This window comes from Condylura cristata, unplaced genomic scaffold (assembly GCF_000260355.1).
Source record: "Condylura cristata isolate star-nosed mole 26May11 unplaced genomic scaffold, ConCri1.0 scaffold00011, whole genome shotgun sequence".
Taxonomy (NCBI): domain Eukaryota; kingdom Metazoa; phylum Chordata; class Mammalia; order Eulipotyphla; family Talpidae; genus Condylura; species Condylura cristata.
In genome coordinates this window covers 30,439,075-30,455,541 of record NW_004567112.1, presented here as the reverse complement: position 1 = coordinate 30,455,541, position 16,467 = coordinate 30,439,075, and the positions used below count along the sequence as shown (strand labels likewise).

General features: G+C 38.0%; 1 protein-coding gene across 2 annotated transcripts in view; it reads left to right on the top strand.

Moving 5' to 3' along the window:
- The window catches only part of NRG3 (neuregulin 3), an 845,535-nt gene that overhangs the window by 641,409 nt on the left and 187,659 nt on the right, over nt 1-16,467 (top strand). For both annotated transcript variants that reach the window (XM_012723665.1, XM_004680690.2), the window contains exon 3: nt 6,451-6,524. In XM_012723665.1, the coding sequence (XP_012579119.1) occupies nt 6,451-6,524 (74 nt within the window). The remainder of the gene's footprint in view (nt 1-6,450; nt 6,525-16,467) is intronic.

Genomic DNA, 16,467 nt, shown 5'->3' with positions numbered 1-16,467 from the left:
TTCTCTTTTTAAAATGTTTGTTTATGGGCCCTCCCTGGTAGTGCAGGGGGTTAGGATGCAGCACTGCAAGCTAGCCACAGCCACTTCAATGCGAGTTCGATCCCCCAACTCTGAGGTGATTCACATGGTGCAGCAGATCTTTCCTGACCTGCCCGCTGTTCCCATCAGCAGTGTACTTTGTTGATCTGCCTGTTCTGCTCCCTACTCTGTCTCTGGTGAATCCTGTCATCACTCTACACCTCTGGCTTGTACCCCAGTTTTGTATGCATAAATAATCTTTAAAAAGTTTATTTTGTTTCTTTTCGTGTGTTTTAATTGAGGACAATCTGAAGTCGAGAATATGATTAGCATTCTTTAATGGCAATGCTCCTGAATATCTTCTAAATGTATACAAATTTTGGGTAGTTGCTTTAAATCAGTGAATAGTCTTTGTGAGTGTTTGCTTAAAACATTTTGTGAATAGATCACAACTTACTAAGCTTTATTACCATAAACTATAACATCAGTTCATGATATTTGGGCCATAATTTCAAATCCTAATCTTTAACAAAAGTTAGCAGGGTGTATAATGACTTGTAGCCACTGAATTTCCATGTAGAATATCAGAAAGTGCCATAAATCAAACAAGGAATTTAAAGTCAACCCTAGTTGACTTATTATGAACCCTAGTTCAAACACTTATTATATAATTTGGGGATCAGACACTTAAGCTTTTTGAACTTCCATTCTCTCACTTGAAAAAAAGATGAATAACGATTCCAAATTCCAACTATTAAAAAAAAAATTATCAGTTGTTGATTTTTTACCATGAGCCATAATCATGTCATTTAGTCCTGATAATAATTCTAGTAGGGTATTACTATTATTATCTTCATATTTGTAAATAAGAAAAAGAGGCAGAAGAAGGCTAAGGCAGCTAATAAATAGCAGATGTGGACTAAGATCAGGCAGTGTTCCAAACCAGCCTGCCTCTGAGAAATAAAGTTTAAATTCTTGATAATCCTTCTATTTTTCCTACCCCAAAACCACCATTGATGCTGAGGAGATTTGGCAGGTAATAGAAAATAATACCTGGAGTGATTGTCCCTTTTTCAAAAATCAGTGTTTAAAAGGCCCTTTAAAATTGGCAGAGTTGTATATCACCAACAAATTATCTACTTCCCTGTAGCATCAAAGACTAGTTTCTTGTTTTTCTATGAATAAAAAAAAAAAAAAAGTTGTCCTGTCAGTAAACAAGCCATGCAGTTTGCCGCCATTTCCCTCATGAAATTGATTTCTGGCACTTTGAAATTTTATATTTAAAAATCAAGGTTTCAAGAAAGAAGCATGTATACCTCTGGAGCACAGGCACAGTCCAGGCCCCTACACGTCACTGAAGCAAGCATGAGAATAACTCTGTAACCCTCATACGTTTCTCTCTATAAAATATGTAACATGCATCTTTGCAGATATGCTAAGTATCAGCTTTCTAGACATAAAAATGGCCAAAGGCATGTATATAAAGTCAACCCTTAGTTCGTGTTCATTTTCCTTATTCCCTTAACACTACCATTTTATTTGCCTTGCATCCAGAGAATAGGATTACTTAATAATTGACCTAACATACAAACACATAAGTAAAAATTGGGGATGTGAGACTGTAAACTCACTCACTATGACACAGATAAGTAAACTCTGCTCAGAGAACCAAATGTGGGTTAGCTCCTCTGTGTGGGCAACCAGTACCCTACAACGACATGGTAGAGATGGTGAAGACTGGTAAGCAATGGCAACACCTTCTATTAGTGAGTAAATTACCAGGATTCAAAAGGTGTAGACTGAGAGGCTAGTGTAGTTCCCTTAGTGGAATAGCTTTTTATGACACTTTTTTTTTCCCCATTTTGTTTTCTTATGTGGAGGCAAAAGGAGAAATTGCAGAAAATTCTGAAAATTTAGGGAGACTTGCTATCAGTTACAAGTGAGCATTCCTTTACTCAAAGTCACTAATATTAACTCTAATTTAGTTGTTATTCAGGAAATGGGCCTAGGAGTGTTGTAAGAGATGAAATGGGCATAATAAAGAGTTAGCAGTAGGGCTGATGGTGATAGTGATCATTTTTATAAGCTAATGGATGCTGATTTCAGTAGGAACACTGGCAGGGGATCTGACCATTTTGAAAGTTTCCTTCATATCTTCTTCATCCAGGCTGGGTGACATGTTAGGTAACTTCTACTTTATTATACCAAACTAAGTAGTTACGGATTCTAGCTGATGATCATGCATTTTGTATTTCTGTCTTTGCCAGAACTAGTTTCTTCTCTCTTATGCCAGGATTGCCATTTAAAACTTTTCACAAAACTGAGATTTTCTTCTGGGTATTGTAGAAGAGGAAAAATGAATAAAAAGGGTTATTTTAGGTATAACTAGACAAGTCAAGTGAAGAGAGGAAAGACGAAGCTAGAAAATGTAGAGAAAGTGACGTCTGCATTGTGAGCACACACCTGGCCCTGGCCCTGCAGAAAGCCACAGTCCTGGCTTTGAGGCTTACCAGGATTGAGATCCTTTGCTGATATCTGATCTGGGTTTAGAATCACCAGATCAGTCAAAATACCGAGAACCTCCACTGCCAGGGGCCAACCTCTTCTTATTCATGGCAACCCTGTTCTCTCTTCAACCTCTCATCTGCTCTGCCCTGCTCATCCTTGAGGACACTGTCTCCTCCTCAAGCGTGCCCTTCCTTACTGCCTTTTAAATTGAAGTCAAACTAATCAACATGATCAAGAACATGCTGATTTCTGAAGTGACAGCCCCTTCACCTCAAGAGTAAACATACACAGAATCTAAGATAAGTTATTTTTCAAAGTAAAATTTCTTAGCTTTACACATTGAGCTTCCTTTGCGACTTTCTACTGTTGATAATTATTCTCCCATTTTTTTTACACAAACTGTTGAACAATCTTGCCTATATTTCCTGTTAAGAACCTGTCCCCTGCCCTTAGGGCATTTAATTGTAGAATCAAAACTTACCTCTTAACCAGGAACCATTGTGGTTTTTAATATAATCACTGAGATACAAGACTTCTAAAGGGTAAAGAAATTTAGAGAACAGATACTGGAACAATTGGTGCTTTAAAAGCAATGTCAAGAACAGAAAGCTAGATTATTAACCTGGGTAAGGTAAAGTTGTATTTTTTTAGAAAACATCTATTTACAATTAATGGTTGTATGCAAACTTTTAGAACTATATTTATTATGCTTCACTCTAATGAGTAAGCTGAAAGACTTTTCTAGTATATGACCTTATTTTTTTCTTTTTTTTTTTTTTTGAGGTGACATTAGCTTATAACAGGATCACACCTTTCTAGCTGTATGTCACTGCACCCACCCTAAGGCACCCATAACCTTCTTGTGTGATCTGTTGGGTACCCCACATCTTTACTCTCCCCGCTCTCTTTGTCCCTCCCCTACATCTCTGGCACCCTGCATTCACAAGTCAGATATCTGACTGTTTGGTTTGGTTTTGTCTGACCCTTTGTTTAATTTCTCTGTATTCCACAGATAAGTGAAATCATCTTTATTTGTCTATCTCCTTCTGACTTACTTTGCCCCAGCTATGAAAAAAAGAGAAACTCTCACCATTTGTAACCATATGGATGGAACTGGAGGGAATTATGCTAATTAAAAAAGCAACTATCTTAAAAAAATAGACAAAAACCCCTACGAAAGTAAATCAGTCCCCCCCAAATAAAGTTATATCTCTCAAAATACATGCTTATCACAGTGCCATAGGGTTCACCACACTGTCTGTAATACAAGCGCATCTTAATATTGCAGGGCTGGAGAAAGGACACTCCACAAATCCCATACCTGCCTGCTCTCAGCCACATCAAATAAAGCACACTAATTCATATGACCTTTATGAAGAGAAACATTAATACAATTAATGTGCAATAAGCAAAAGAGAAGGGAAAGAATAGATAAAATAGTTTTCACACAAAACACCCTAAGTAATACATGCCCTCATGGGTAAATGCCCAGCCAAACCGGGTTAGCTCAAAGGACTGAGAGTTTGCCACAAATCTAAAGCACCTTCTGGTGAGGACCCATAGGAAAGGGGCGGACTGAGCCAGGCAAGTCTGGAAGAAAGGGGGCAAAATCAAGCACTAGTCAAGATAGAGGCTGCTGTTTTTTAGCCTCCCCACTGGTCTCTCGCCCACATCTCTTTCAAGTGTCCCCTCCCATCGTCTCCCTAGTATAAGTCCAAAACTGAAAAGCAAGTGCAGCTTCCTCACATGTCTCTCTGCTCCATGTACTTCCTCCAGTTCTCCTTCTTCATCTTCTTTTCTCTACCTTCTCCTCCTCCCTGCTCAGCTCTACCCTTTCTTGGGTGGAACAGGAAGCCTGGACCTACCTTTTCCCGGGTGACCACCTGTTACATTGAGATTTTCTCCATTGCTTCTTGTCTTTGATATTGTGCTAAATTCAGTCCCAGTCATTGGCATTACTTACAGGCCAAATTCTGCCCTTGCAGGATGGAGACACTCATGCAGTTTTCCCTCACGAGTCCTGACTACTACAGGGTGGATTCAAACTTGTGGAAAAATCAACTTTAGATTAGAAAAATTTTAACATCTACTCTTACTTTCTTTTCCACACACAAATGGAATGATGCATTTCAAGGAACAGATAACCCTTAAAAGAAAACAAGAAAAGCATTGTTCCTTAAAAGCAAGTATTCTCCCTAGGATTCCATTTTCATATTAAGTGAAGATTCAAAGAGTAAAATGTGTTTAAAATCTACCTTACTTGATGTAAATATGAACCTCCAACAAATGGATGTAAACAACTCATCATAAAGGGAAAATGAAAATTCAGGTCATTCTGTACAAGGGCAAACCAGTGACTTTCAGAGAATAGGAATCTTTTTTCCATCACAGATGTGCTTTGGTCCTAAACATTATTTGACTTTTAACATGTATAGAACGAGTGCTATACTGCTTTCAAGTACAAGAAGAAGTGAAAAACCAAAAAAAAAAAAAAAAAAAGTTATGAAAAATCTTTCAATTGCCTTTTGGGTATTTGGGGCCTGATATATCAGAAGTCTTTGTTCTCAGTCTATGAGGAAAATTGCCAAATAGACTCCAGAGTGCCAGCTTAAAAAGGTACTAAAGAGAGCCTGTCTGATTACCTGAATTCCAATTTGGCTCCCAAGGAAAGGTAGAAAAATGACCTAGGTATCTTTCCATGTTGCGCCTGCAGTTGCAATAGCCCTTATCTAGTAGTTGATCACACTTAGAAAACAAAGCATATTTGAAAAACAGAACCCACAGCTTCAGTCTCTGATAAAATGGTCTCTTACAATTCTTTTGTCAATTTCATAGATCTCTAACAACCGGAGGATTGTTTTTTAAATCTGATTTTTATGCCAGCAGCACAATTTTCTTCTCTGTAAGTAGGACGGATTTATCCATAAGCAACAATGGATGCTTCCCTGCTTAACTTGAGCATGACAGATTAAGCTTCAAGCAGACCACTGAGCTCCACCTCCCTCCTCACAGAGACTGTGCAAAGGCAGACATTTGGGGCCTTGGCTGCATTTGTTCCTTGAACTGCCAGATGATGAGCTGATGTTGTCCAAGGCGGCCAAGCGGCCCTGATTGAATGAGCTGTGTGAAGACACAATGGAGGATGGGCAGGGCTGAAGTGACATGCCTCACTGCAGGTGCTTCCAGGCGAATTCCTCGCTTCCAAATGGTGCCTGCCTTAGAAAGTTGCCTTGTACAATGCCAGGCAGAAAGCAGGCACTTAGCACATGTTTCCTGAATATAAAATAAAAATGAGGAGAGAAAAATGTGAGTTTATAGAATGTGCACAAAGACCTTGTCCAGAGACATAGATGCTTTTCAGAACTTGCCAGATCCAAACAAATGCATTTATTCCTGGCCAAATGTCTTAAGTAACTTGAAGAATAAGTAAAAATAAATAAATAAATAAAAGTAGCAAATGAACAAACTAATAAAATGAAAGGAAATAAGTGGTAGCTAAAATCTGCTGTTGATATTTGGTCAGTTATATGAAAAAATGATTTTTCATTAGATAAATGACATGTACAATATAATGCTTCTAAAAGGGTATTGCAGCCTTTTAGAGACCAGTGTGTTGAATAAAGAAAAATATACTTGCATCCAGAATTGTAATATGAGAGTGACCATTTTTCAGATTGCTAGGAGCGGAAGCTTAAATTGCTATTCAATTTGCTTGATAGGCACTACATATCAAACTATAAAAGCAAAGCAGTGCTGGTGTTTTGAACAGAAATAAACTAAAACCTGTCAGTGTTAGACTGAACCAAATAAAGTAACAGTCTGAATGAACTGTTCTAACATGTATGTAATTGTCGGCTCTTTTGCTTGTTGAAACCTTGGGTCTTTCACAACCACATGCCTATGTCATCTCTCTCCTTTTCTCAGGTGTAAAGAAGGCTACCAAGGCGTCCGTTGTGATCAATTTCTGCCGAAAACTGACTCCATCTTATCAGATCCAAGTAGGTCGAGCATTTTCTTTCTCTCTCTTATACAACATATATGCATACCTTATTCTGAGCAAACCTTTTTTTACTAGGTTGGAGATCTTTAGGATGCTGACATTCACTTGTGCCATTCAAGCCAGATGCATATAACTTCAGTATGAATTTACTGGGGTAATCCACATGACAATAATATAAGTACACAGTTCAATTGGCAGCAGAAGGGAGGTGGAAAACCTCTTGGCAAGGCTCAGAGACTGGCATTGTAGAGTGGGCGGGACCTGGTCCAAAATGCCCCTCGCAGCTTTTTGTCTATAAGGAGGGAAAGGTGCTTCTCAGAGCTTAGAGTCCCTTGCAAATCTAGCCAAAATCTGGAGAAGGCTTGATGACTACAGGCATGGAGTCTGTAAGCATCCCAAAATGTCTCAAATCAGGTACCTATATTTATGCCACATTTCAGAAATATATTAGGACTACCTGTTAATTTTAATTTGGGCTTGGTTTCTCAGCCCAGCCAGGGTCTCATCTGTCCTTGCCATTCTATCAGCGTCTTCATAAACAGCTGAGTGCTTCCAGATGGAGAGCTTAAGTTGTACATCTACATTGCCTCCCCCTTTCCAGTCAGGATCATTATAATAGCAACACATTGTTGCTTTTGTAGAAAGTGGTGAGAGATGTTAAAGTTCAGCACTTGCCAGAACTAACTGCATGCGGGGCTAGGTCTTCTCCAGCAATATGGTGGGTCTCTGCGGGGCTAGGTCTTCTCCAGCAATATGGTGGGTCTCTGAATGCCGTTCTACCACCAATCTCCACTGAGAACCCACAAATCCTTCTCTCTTAGCTTTAAGCTCCTCACTGCCACTATCACCCCAGTACACAAAAGAAGTTTTATTATTTCTCCAAAAGAATATTATGGAAATTAGAGTATTATATTGGTTCTTACCTTCTACTTGGTAATTTGTGATAATGTTAAATTAAGAACATTTACATACTCACTGAATTAAGGAAAGATGCATATAATAAACTTTCAGCTATGAAAACCTCATTTGAGCAACACTGTTTGTATATCGACCATAACTATACTAATGACATTTTTCCATTCATGAAAGAAGACAATTTGCCATAGAAATAATGCTAGTTGTGAATTTTCTTTTCTATATGGATTAAACAGTATTTTGTGTATGCTAATATGCCCAATTTGGTTAAATATGAAATTTTTACCTCTGTGCTTTCAATGATGGCTACAATTGAATCACTGCTAAGGAAAGGGGGCATCTATTGAATCGGCAGTTTAGTTCACTGAGGATAATGACAGGCATTTCCAAATCATAAAGGCAGTATTATGGTTTTCTGAACACCAAACAAGCATAACACCAACTTTAGCAAAATTTGCGTATTGACTACTGAAAGAGGTTGTTCTCCTGTGAGTGTGTCTGCATGATGAACATGCCAGCATTCTTTCGACATCCTTTCAAAATGTGTATTTTTATTTCTTCTGTGAATTTCTAGCTGCATTTCCTCAGGTAAATGCAATGATTCTTTAAAAGGAAAAGTTGCATGGAATTTAATACGGTTGTATTTTATCTTGGTGAGCAAGACACTAGAAAGTACTAATAACTCTTTTCTTGGCACTTTTGTTCTCTATGAATAAATGAAGGTCACCTAAAAACTAGAAATGTTAAGCCCAGCATAGACTTTCTTCGTTCTTAGAAATGTGAACTATGGTCCCCTGAACCTTGGGGGAAGTGACTAAAGTATTTTGTAGATTTTTTGATCTTGGACTTGGACCACTGTCAAGCTATTATCTGAAAGGGATGGTTGATATTGGAGACATCTGGGATATTATAAAGTTTACGAAATGATGGAGTTGCTGTTGTCCTTTTATTTTTCTTTTCTCATTTTGTCTGATGTAGTTTTCCTGTTTTTTTTTTCTTTTTCTTTCTTTCCCCTTCTCTTTCACATCTATTTCCCCACTGCTTCATTTTTTTAAATTGTTTTCTTTATTCTTCTTCCCCTTCTTCCCTTCATTGTTTTCTTTCATCCTTACTGCCTATCTCCCTTCCCTCCCTACTTGTACTGGGGAAAAACCTCATACTGGTACATAAAGGGTGAAATATATTTTTTAAAATAATCTAATCAAGTGCCCTTGTTTTTTGACTGGATGCCATACTTCATTATGAAAAAGTTGTAGATTAGACATACATATGGACTATATGCATCTCATAGTAAAATATTCCCATACTTAACCTCTAAATTTGAGACATAGGTCTTATATTAAAAATATTTGGTGCAATGATATTTATGATAATAATAAATGGACACATCTAGAAAACCAACAGGATTATGCTTAAATAAAATATCAATAGGCTAGCTGTAATGTTTTATTAAACTACCATTAAAATGATTATTCTAATAACTCCATAAAGTAAAACAGCAAGACAGAAAAATATTTTCATATAGGATTACAAAAGGAACATCCTTTGGCCTAAATGTAGAAAATATCATATGCAAAAATAGTATAAGGGACTTTCAGTGTCTAGATTATGAATGTTTTATGATTTTTTTTCTTTTTCTATGTGCTCTGTAAATTGGCACATCTTTATCTGACTCAGAATGCCAGGATGCCCTTAAATTAGAAAAAGAAAGCATTGAAAACCTATAGATTACTTCCTAAACATCCATGCTTGCATCCATATTTTTTTGCAATCATCACTCCATTCCCCAAACATTCCCTGAGCTATCACCAAGGCCCATGTAATTAGTGTGATTCTGTTAATACAAAGGTGTATAAAAGATTTAGTCTCTGAGATTCACAGAGGCCAGCGAGGGAGAAAAATATATGTATACATAAGCCTGGGCAAAAGTCTGTGGAAATATTTACTCTTATGATTTCATCTGATTTATCTGGCCCCTAAGCCTCAGAATTTTCATTTGAATAATGCTGATAATAACACCCAGAGGCAACTCTCACAGCAAGTGACAGGAAGTCAGTGCCAGATAAACACCAGCCTACTTCCTTTACTCATTACCATAATCATATTCATATGAGTTAGGTTTCATGTGTGCCAGGCACTGCGCTAAGGGGCTTTACCTGGATTATCTTATTACACTCCTACAATCAGAGTCTAGCAGAGAGTTACTACGGTTGCTCACATTTTGGAGATGAGGAAATTAGGTCTCCCATATGTTAAATTGTTCAAGGTCACATAATTGGTTAATGCTGGAATCCAACTTCTGATCCAAATGACTCTGGGGGCTGAGCTCCAAGGACAGGGCTCTTCCCTTCTTGCCCTGAGCCCCTCCTTCCTCTAGTTACTTTTTCTGTGACACTAATCACTCTAAATTTACTGATGGACTCAATGACCTGCAGCCAACATTATTCTAAGGAATAATGTTTGCACAATTTTCATATCTTAATGCAGCAACTTGAGCTTCCATAGAGATGGAAATCCCTAATGAAATTTTCCTGTCAAAATTCTTGCTGAAAGATCGTTTAATTTGCTTTTCATGATATCTCTGGAATGACTCTATACAAAAGAAATAGACTTCCTTCTACTTCTCCTCATCTTTCTTCTTGCTTTGCTCCCTTCCTTCTCCCTTGCCCCTCTCTCCTGAATGCATGTTCCATTCAGTGAAATCCCAATTAACAGGGGTTTTGGAACTTCTGCTGTTTAGTTCTTCCCCAGGCAATGCAGAGTTGATCAGAAATGGGCACCTTTGTCAATTATTTTTTTTTTAATTAAACATCAAATTGTGGACATTTGGGAGAAATGATGGCAGGATGTCAGTGTGATAGGCTGAATGACTGCCAAGCCCCTAGGCTGGGTCCTCACACCTACTATTTCACAAGCTCATTTCCCCCCATAAGCAAGCCTGTAATATACAAACTCTGTAATTATACACAAGAGTCAACTCACAAACTCCTTGATGTTCAGTTTTTGAAAACATCTCATGCATATAACTGTCAGGTTAATCAGACCCTCCTCTGGACCTATAAACAGAAGCCACATTCTCATCACAAGAATGAATAGTAAGCAGACCCTTCAGCTTAGAAAGCAGAAGGAAGGTGGTAAGAGGAACAGACTCTAACTTGAGATGAACCTTCCTTGGAGGAGGCATGCCAGCAAATGTAGCGTTTCTAAAGGATCTTCATCCGCACCTTGTTTATCTGCAGCTGCCTCCAGGATGCTTATGGATGGCAGTTGTCAACTTCCTGGAAGCCCAGTATCTGATGCAATAGTTCCAGAAATAATCCATGTTCCCCAAAACACAGGCTCAACCTGTATACTTCTGCCCTTTTTTCTCTTCCTTACAACTTTACCACCTATCTGACCTGTAACAGAAAAAGATGGAAATGATGAAGCATGGGCTGGCCAAGGATTCAAATGTTTTACTGGCCTCCCCTCTTAGGATAAAATGCCAACCTGAGTTATCATGAAGATTCAAAGCACATCACTTCCCAGTGGAGGCCTGAATGCAGCTGCAGAGAATAGGTTCAGAGCCAAGCCCCAGGCAGGGTGTTCCTCCTCACACACCATCCCACAGCTTACTCTTGCCTTCCTCTCTGCATCTAACACTCACTGTCCTCACAACTTACCCCAGGTGACAAATATGCAAACCTAAGCTTTGGCATGGGACTTGGTAAGCTTAAACGCTCAGTCAGTTTATCTATACCATGGGAGAACGAAGGATGGCTTTTGGATCTGGTTTATAGAAACAGCTCACAGGCAAGTTTCTACATACAATTTATTCACCTGCTAGACTGTGGTTCTAGCTCTGCAGGGAGCACCAGACAGTGAGCCATTTTCAAATGGTGTACAGAGGTAACCAACTCCTCAGACCTCTTCTCCATGTGCCAGAGTCAGAGGAACATTGAGGAACAAACTCTGAGCCAGTAGGAGCTCACCACAAACTGAGCTGACCAGAATCCACCCCCAACTTCTTCCCTGACCTCCATCACCTGCATCTTGCACTACAGTTCCCAGCATGCCATCCACTGGACTCTTAGGAGAGGGGCAGTATATTTATCTGATTGCTAATATCTTCAAGTCTAAGTCTACACTTTTAAGTTGTACAAAGCCCATAACTTTACCCAATTAAGCATACATGTATCATTTGTAGAACACAAAGATGAATATACTTTTGAGAAACATCTACCATGATTATATCACTTGGAATTAACTGGTAATCATCATTTTGTGCAGAGCCTTTTAAGTATTCCATACCTCTCGTTTGGTATTGCATATGGATCCCAGCACAGATATGTATTATTCACCAGTAAGTTGAAAACGGAGATTATGGGTCCAGAGATGAGCTCAGATGTCCTTTGCTGGGAGCTCCATGTAGCATGAAAAATGATGGCCTGTCTTCCTACCTTCTCAGGGGCCATTTGGAATTGTCTTAAGATAGCTCATATGCCTTTTTATCTTCTCAAAGTCAGTGATGGAGATCAAGTGTTACAGAATGGTTCTGGAGTATTTATTTCCTTTATAGTTTTAGCATGTGGTGATTTATCTCTTACTTCATTATCTATTATCTATTATATTGACATCTTAATCAAATCTGAGTTAGGAAGAATTAAATGCTAACCTCCTGTCACATAATACTCATTTTTCTTACAAAGATGGGATCATTACAGAAATATTTTGTAATCTGCTTTTCCCTTCCGATTAATATATTGTGATCCTTTCCCCAGAATATATACTATAAGAATTAAATATAGATTATTTAAGAAAGTATCTAGCTGGATAATTTAACATATTTCCAGTTTTTCATGATTACAGTGATTGATAAGAATTTTGCCAAAGTCTCTAACATGAGGCACAGACTATATCCTTATATAGTCAGGATACATTTCTAGAATTTTAATACGCTTTGTAAATTTTCTTCAAGAAGTTTTATCAGCATTTCCATGATCACAATATGAGAAAGTTGATTTCATTTTTTTCCTTCACCAGAATGAATAAGTTTTGGTGGCTAATATTATAGGGAATATATCTCACCAGAGTTTTAAATGGAATTTCTTTGATTGTCAGAAGAATTGGGTACTTTTTAGTAATATATTGACCAATTTCATTTGTACTTTCGTGGATTTTAAACTGTTCTTTGCTCACACTCAAGTCTTGCAATGTTTTTGTCTTCTTTGAAGGAGCTTGTTATTTTGAGGGGGAAAAATAATCTGTATACTATCACATATGTGTGTGTATATGTGTGTGTGAGTGTGTATATCTATATGAATATATACATAAATACATTTAATTGTGGTAGATTTGGTTTGTCACATTGTACATGGTTCAGGAATATAAGATCACAGCTTACCTATATGCTACTACACCACAGCAACCACCTAGACATCTAGAGTCTTCTACCATAGTTCACTAAGCCCCTTTACACTTTATTCTCTACCTCTTTCTTCCCCTCAAACATCCACTATTTGTCTTTTTCCACTGACTTATTTCACTTAATGTTACCTCTTCTAGTTTCCATCCATGTTGTGTCATATAGCAAGAGCTCAGCTTTTTATTTATAGCAGAGTATTAACACATTATGTAAATACACCACCCTCTTAATCCACTCATCTGTCCTTAGGCACTTTGAGTGTTTACATAACTTGGCTATTCTAAATACACATTATCCCACATTTTGTACTTTTTTCAGATTGCTGATTATCATTCATGGTATTTTTGATACATGTGGAAGTTTTACCCTTTATTTAGCAAAGTATGTGAACTATTTTACTTCAAAGTTAGTTTATGAATTATTTTGGTTATTTAGAATACTTGGGTTTTCCTCACCATGAAAAATAAAGCTCTCCTTTATGATAGTAAAGAAATGTAAGATCCAAAACAGTACATATATTTTGTGAATAGGTAGACTATATAATTTATCATCTAACCTAGGGTACTGAGAGAGGAAAAGAGCTCTGAATAATCACAATGACAAAACATTGTGAAGTTCATATTTGTAAAATATATGTGCTTCCTCTTTTATATATATATATATATATGTATATATATTAAGCGTGAATAATTTCTGTATTTGTCCATTTTTTTCAAATCCATATTAACTTAACGACTATTAAAAGAATGACAGTCTTTTGTCATGAATATGTCAAGTCAATGATAACGATAATACTTTTTTGATATTCCCATTGTGCTAGCTCCTTTTTTCAGCATTCTACAGATAATCCTTATACAACCCTGTGCAGTGAAGTGCATATAATAAAGACCCCCATTTTTAATGATAAAGAGACAAAATACATGCAATAGTTTGCATTTATGATATCTATTTAGTTAGAGACTTGCCTGGATTTTGAACTTATAAGTTTCATAGTATAAAAATGAAAAATGAAGGCACTGTTTCCAAAGTCGATAGCAGTTCTTTCCCTTCAAGTGATAAATGAGTGATACCTCACTTGGTCCCCTTCCTTTGAGCATCATTATTTTTCTGTGTGATTTTTCACTCTTGTGCTATATCAGAGTTCAGGGCATCTTCTGAAAGATTGCATATGGATTCCAGCATAAAGCTGTGCACCCGGGTTTTATCTAGTTGTATCTTACCATATTCTACTCAGTTTCTAGCAGAAGAGGGCACACTCAAAGCCAAAGGAGTTCTTCCAGAGTACCACTGTGCACACCCTGTATTGGAGTTCTGTTAATCACTTTGCTACCATCAGGACCTCACTCTTCCCACTGTGACTCCCTAGAAAGCACCTGTGCCTGCAAAAGCTGTAAGCTAGGGATTGAGTAGCTCCTGGGACATTTCTCCACCTCAGGATGTGTGCTCAGGTTCCTATGCCTCCCTAGTGCTCCTCCCCTACCAGCTTTACTTTAGGGGGTCTTTTTTTTTTTAGATTTTTTTTATTTGTGCATACAGAGCTGTGGTACAGGCCAGAGGCTCAGGGGTGATGAGAGGCTTCACCAGAGACAGAGTGGGGAGCAGATCAAGCAGATCGACGAAATACACTGCTGAGGGGAGCAGCAGGCGGGTCAGGAGAGGTCACCACACCATGTGGTGTCCTCCGGGGCAGGCGGGAATCGAACTCATGCGGAAGTGGCTTTAGCTTCTCAGTGCAGTGCTTTAACCCGCTGCGCCACCAGGGAGGGCCACTTTAGGGGATCTTAATGGATCTCCATTCAGATAAGCTGTTCCAAACCTGAGTCATTTCAGCCCTTGCTATAGTTCACTTGTATACACACAATATTTTTGTAGTCTGTTTCTGTGTTGTCACCCTGACTTGTTACTCATGCATGAGGACTGCATGCCTGCCCCAGATTTATATACATTGATGTAGTTTTCTCCCTCATCATTTATCTGTCATTTTTTTGTGAGTATTCCAGTACCCTTTGTATCTGAGTGCTTGCAAATATTAGACTTTTGAGTCAGGAAGAATTGAAAGAAAGATGGATATTTTGATCAAGAATGCTTCAATATTAAAAACATACCCCAGGCCCTCTCTGGTGGCGCAGCGGGTTAAAGTGCAGTACCGAGAAGCTAAAGCCACTTCCACTTGAGTTCAATTCCCGCTGGCCCTGGAGGTGACCACATGGCGTGGCAGACCTCTCCTGACCCGCCCACTGCTCCCCTCAGCAGTGTACTTCGTTGATCTGCCTGTTCTACTCCTCACTCTGTCTCTGGAGAAGCCTCTCACCGTCCCTGAGCCTCTGGCCTGTACCCCAGTTCTGTATGCACAAATATATAAATCTTTAAAAAAAAAAAAAACATACCCCAAATATAGCCATAAGACTAAACTGGTCTTCGTCCAATGGTGCAGACCATTGAAGAGCACTTTGCTCATGTTTTCATATGACTTTCACACAAGACTTTCCTAGACATTGCTATTTACTTACCTTTTGTACCCGGATATAGTTATGTTTTAGAGCTAAGTGGCAGCATTACTTGTTTCTTTTGAAAGTGTTTTATATCATGCTGATGCTGGGAGGTACCCTGCACTGTGCTCTGCCAGGCCACGTGCTCACCCTTCTTTCCAGGAGAGCACTATTTTAGGAGAAGATGATAGAGCAATTTCACTCTGTATAACTGACAAGCTGAAATGGAATAATTTTGAGCTATTACTGTCTTTATTTGTAATTTGCTACTACCATCACTCAGTTTTTACACAGTTTTTTAAAAGGGAACACACAAATTGTAAATAGTCCCTCTTAATGTGGATTATAAAAGTTAGCAGAGAAGTATAAAAATTGATCACCTTTTTGGCAGCAATCAGGGAAACAGGGTCTTGGGATTTTCTCCTAATAATAGGGCCATAACATAGACTTTATCAGGAGGATTTTCAAATAACAAGGAACCTCCTTTGTGCCAGATACTATGTGGCCCCTCAGCTTCCCATCCTCATATATTGGGCACCTTTCATCGTGATCATTCTATAGTTGTGGAAGCTGACGTTCAGAGAATTTAATCGAAGTACCACAGTTATTCAGTTTCTGAGAATTTAAATTCAAATCTGCTGATTCTGTTCCTTAAATTTAAAGTGCATTCTGCTCAGGGCAAATAAAATGTTGTGGTTTATTTTTAAACCAGGGAACTGACATTTCAAGGACAAAGTGACATGTAGACTGTTATTTGAATAGTTGTAGGAAGAATCTTTTTATCTGTCTATGTTTATTGCTCAAGAGGAGTTAAGAGTATTTTCCATCGTTTCTTAAAATGCCTATCTTACTAAATATCGTAGGTATGATTACAAATTAATTTCAAATTGAAAGATGGGTACTATATCATACCCACAATTTGGGATAGAATGATTATATAAAGCCATACAATATTACAAAGTTTATGATACAGACCCTGGTACACAACAGGCACTTAATAAAATTATGAGCAGTTATGTTGAATTCTTTTATTTATTTATTTATTTATTTTTATTAAAAAGTTTATTTTTACATCATTTTGCACATTTTTTTTTCATCTCAATTGTAATCCCCACGGGTTTCCCATCACCAAA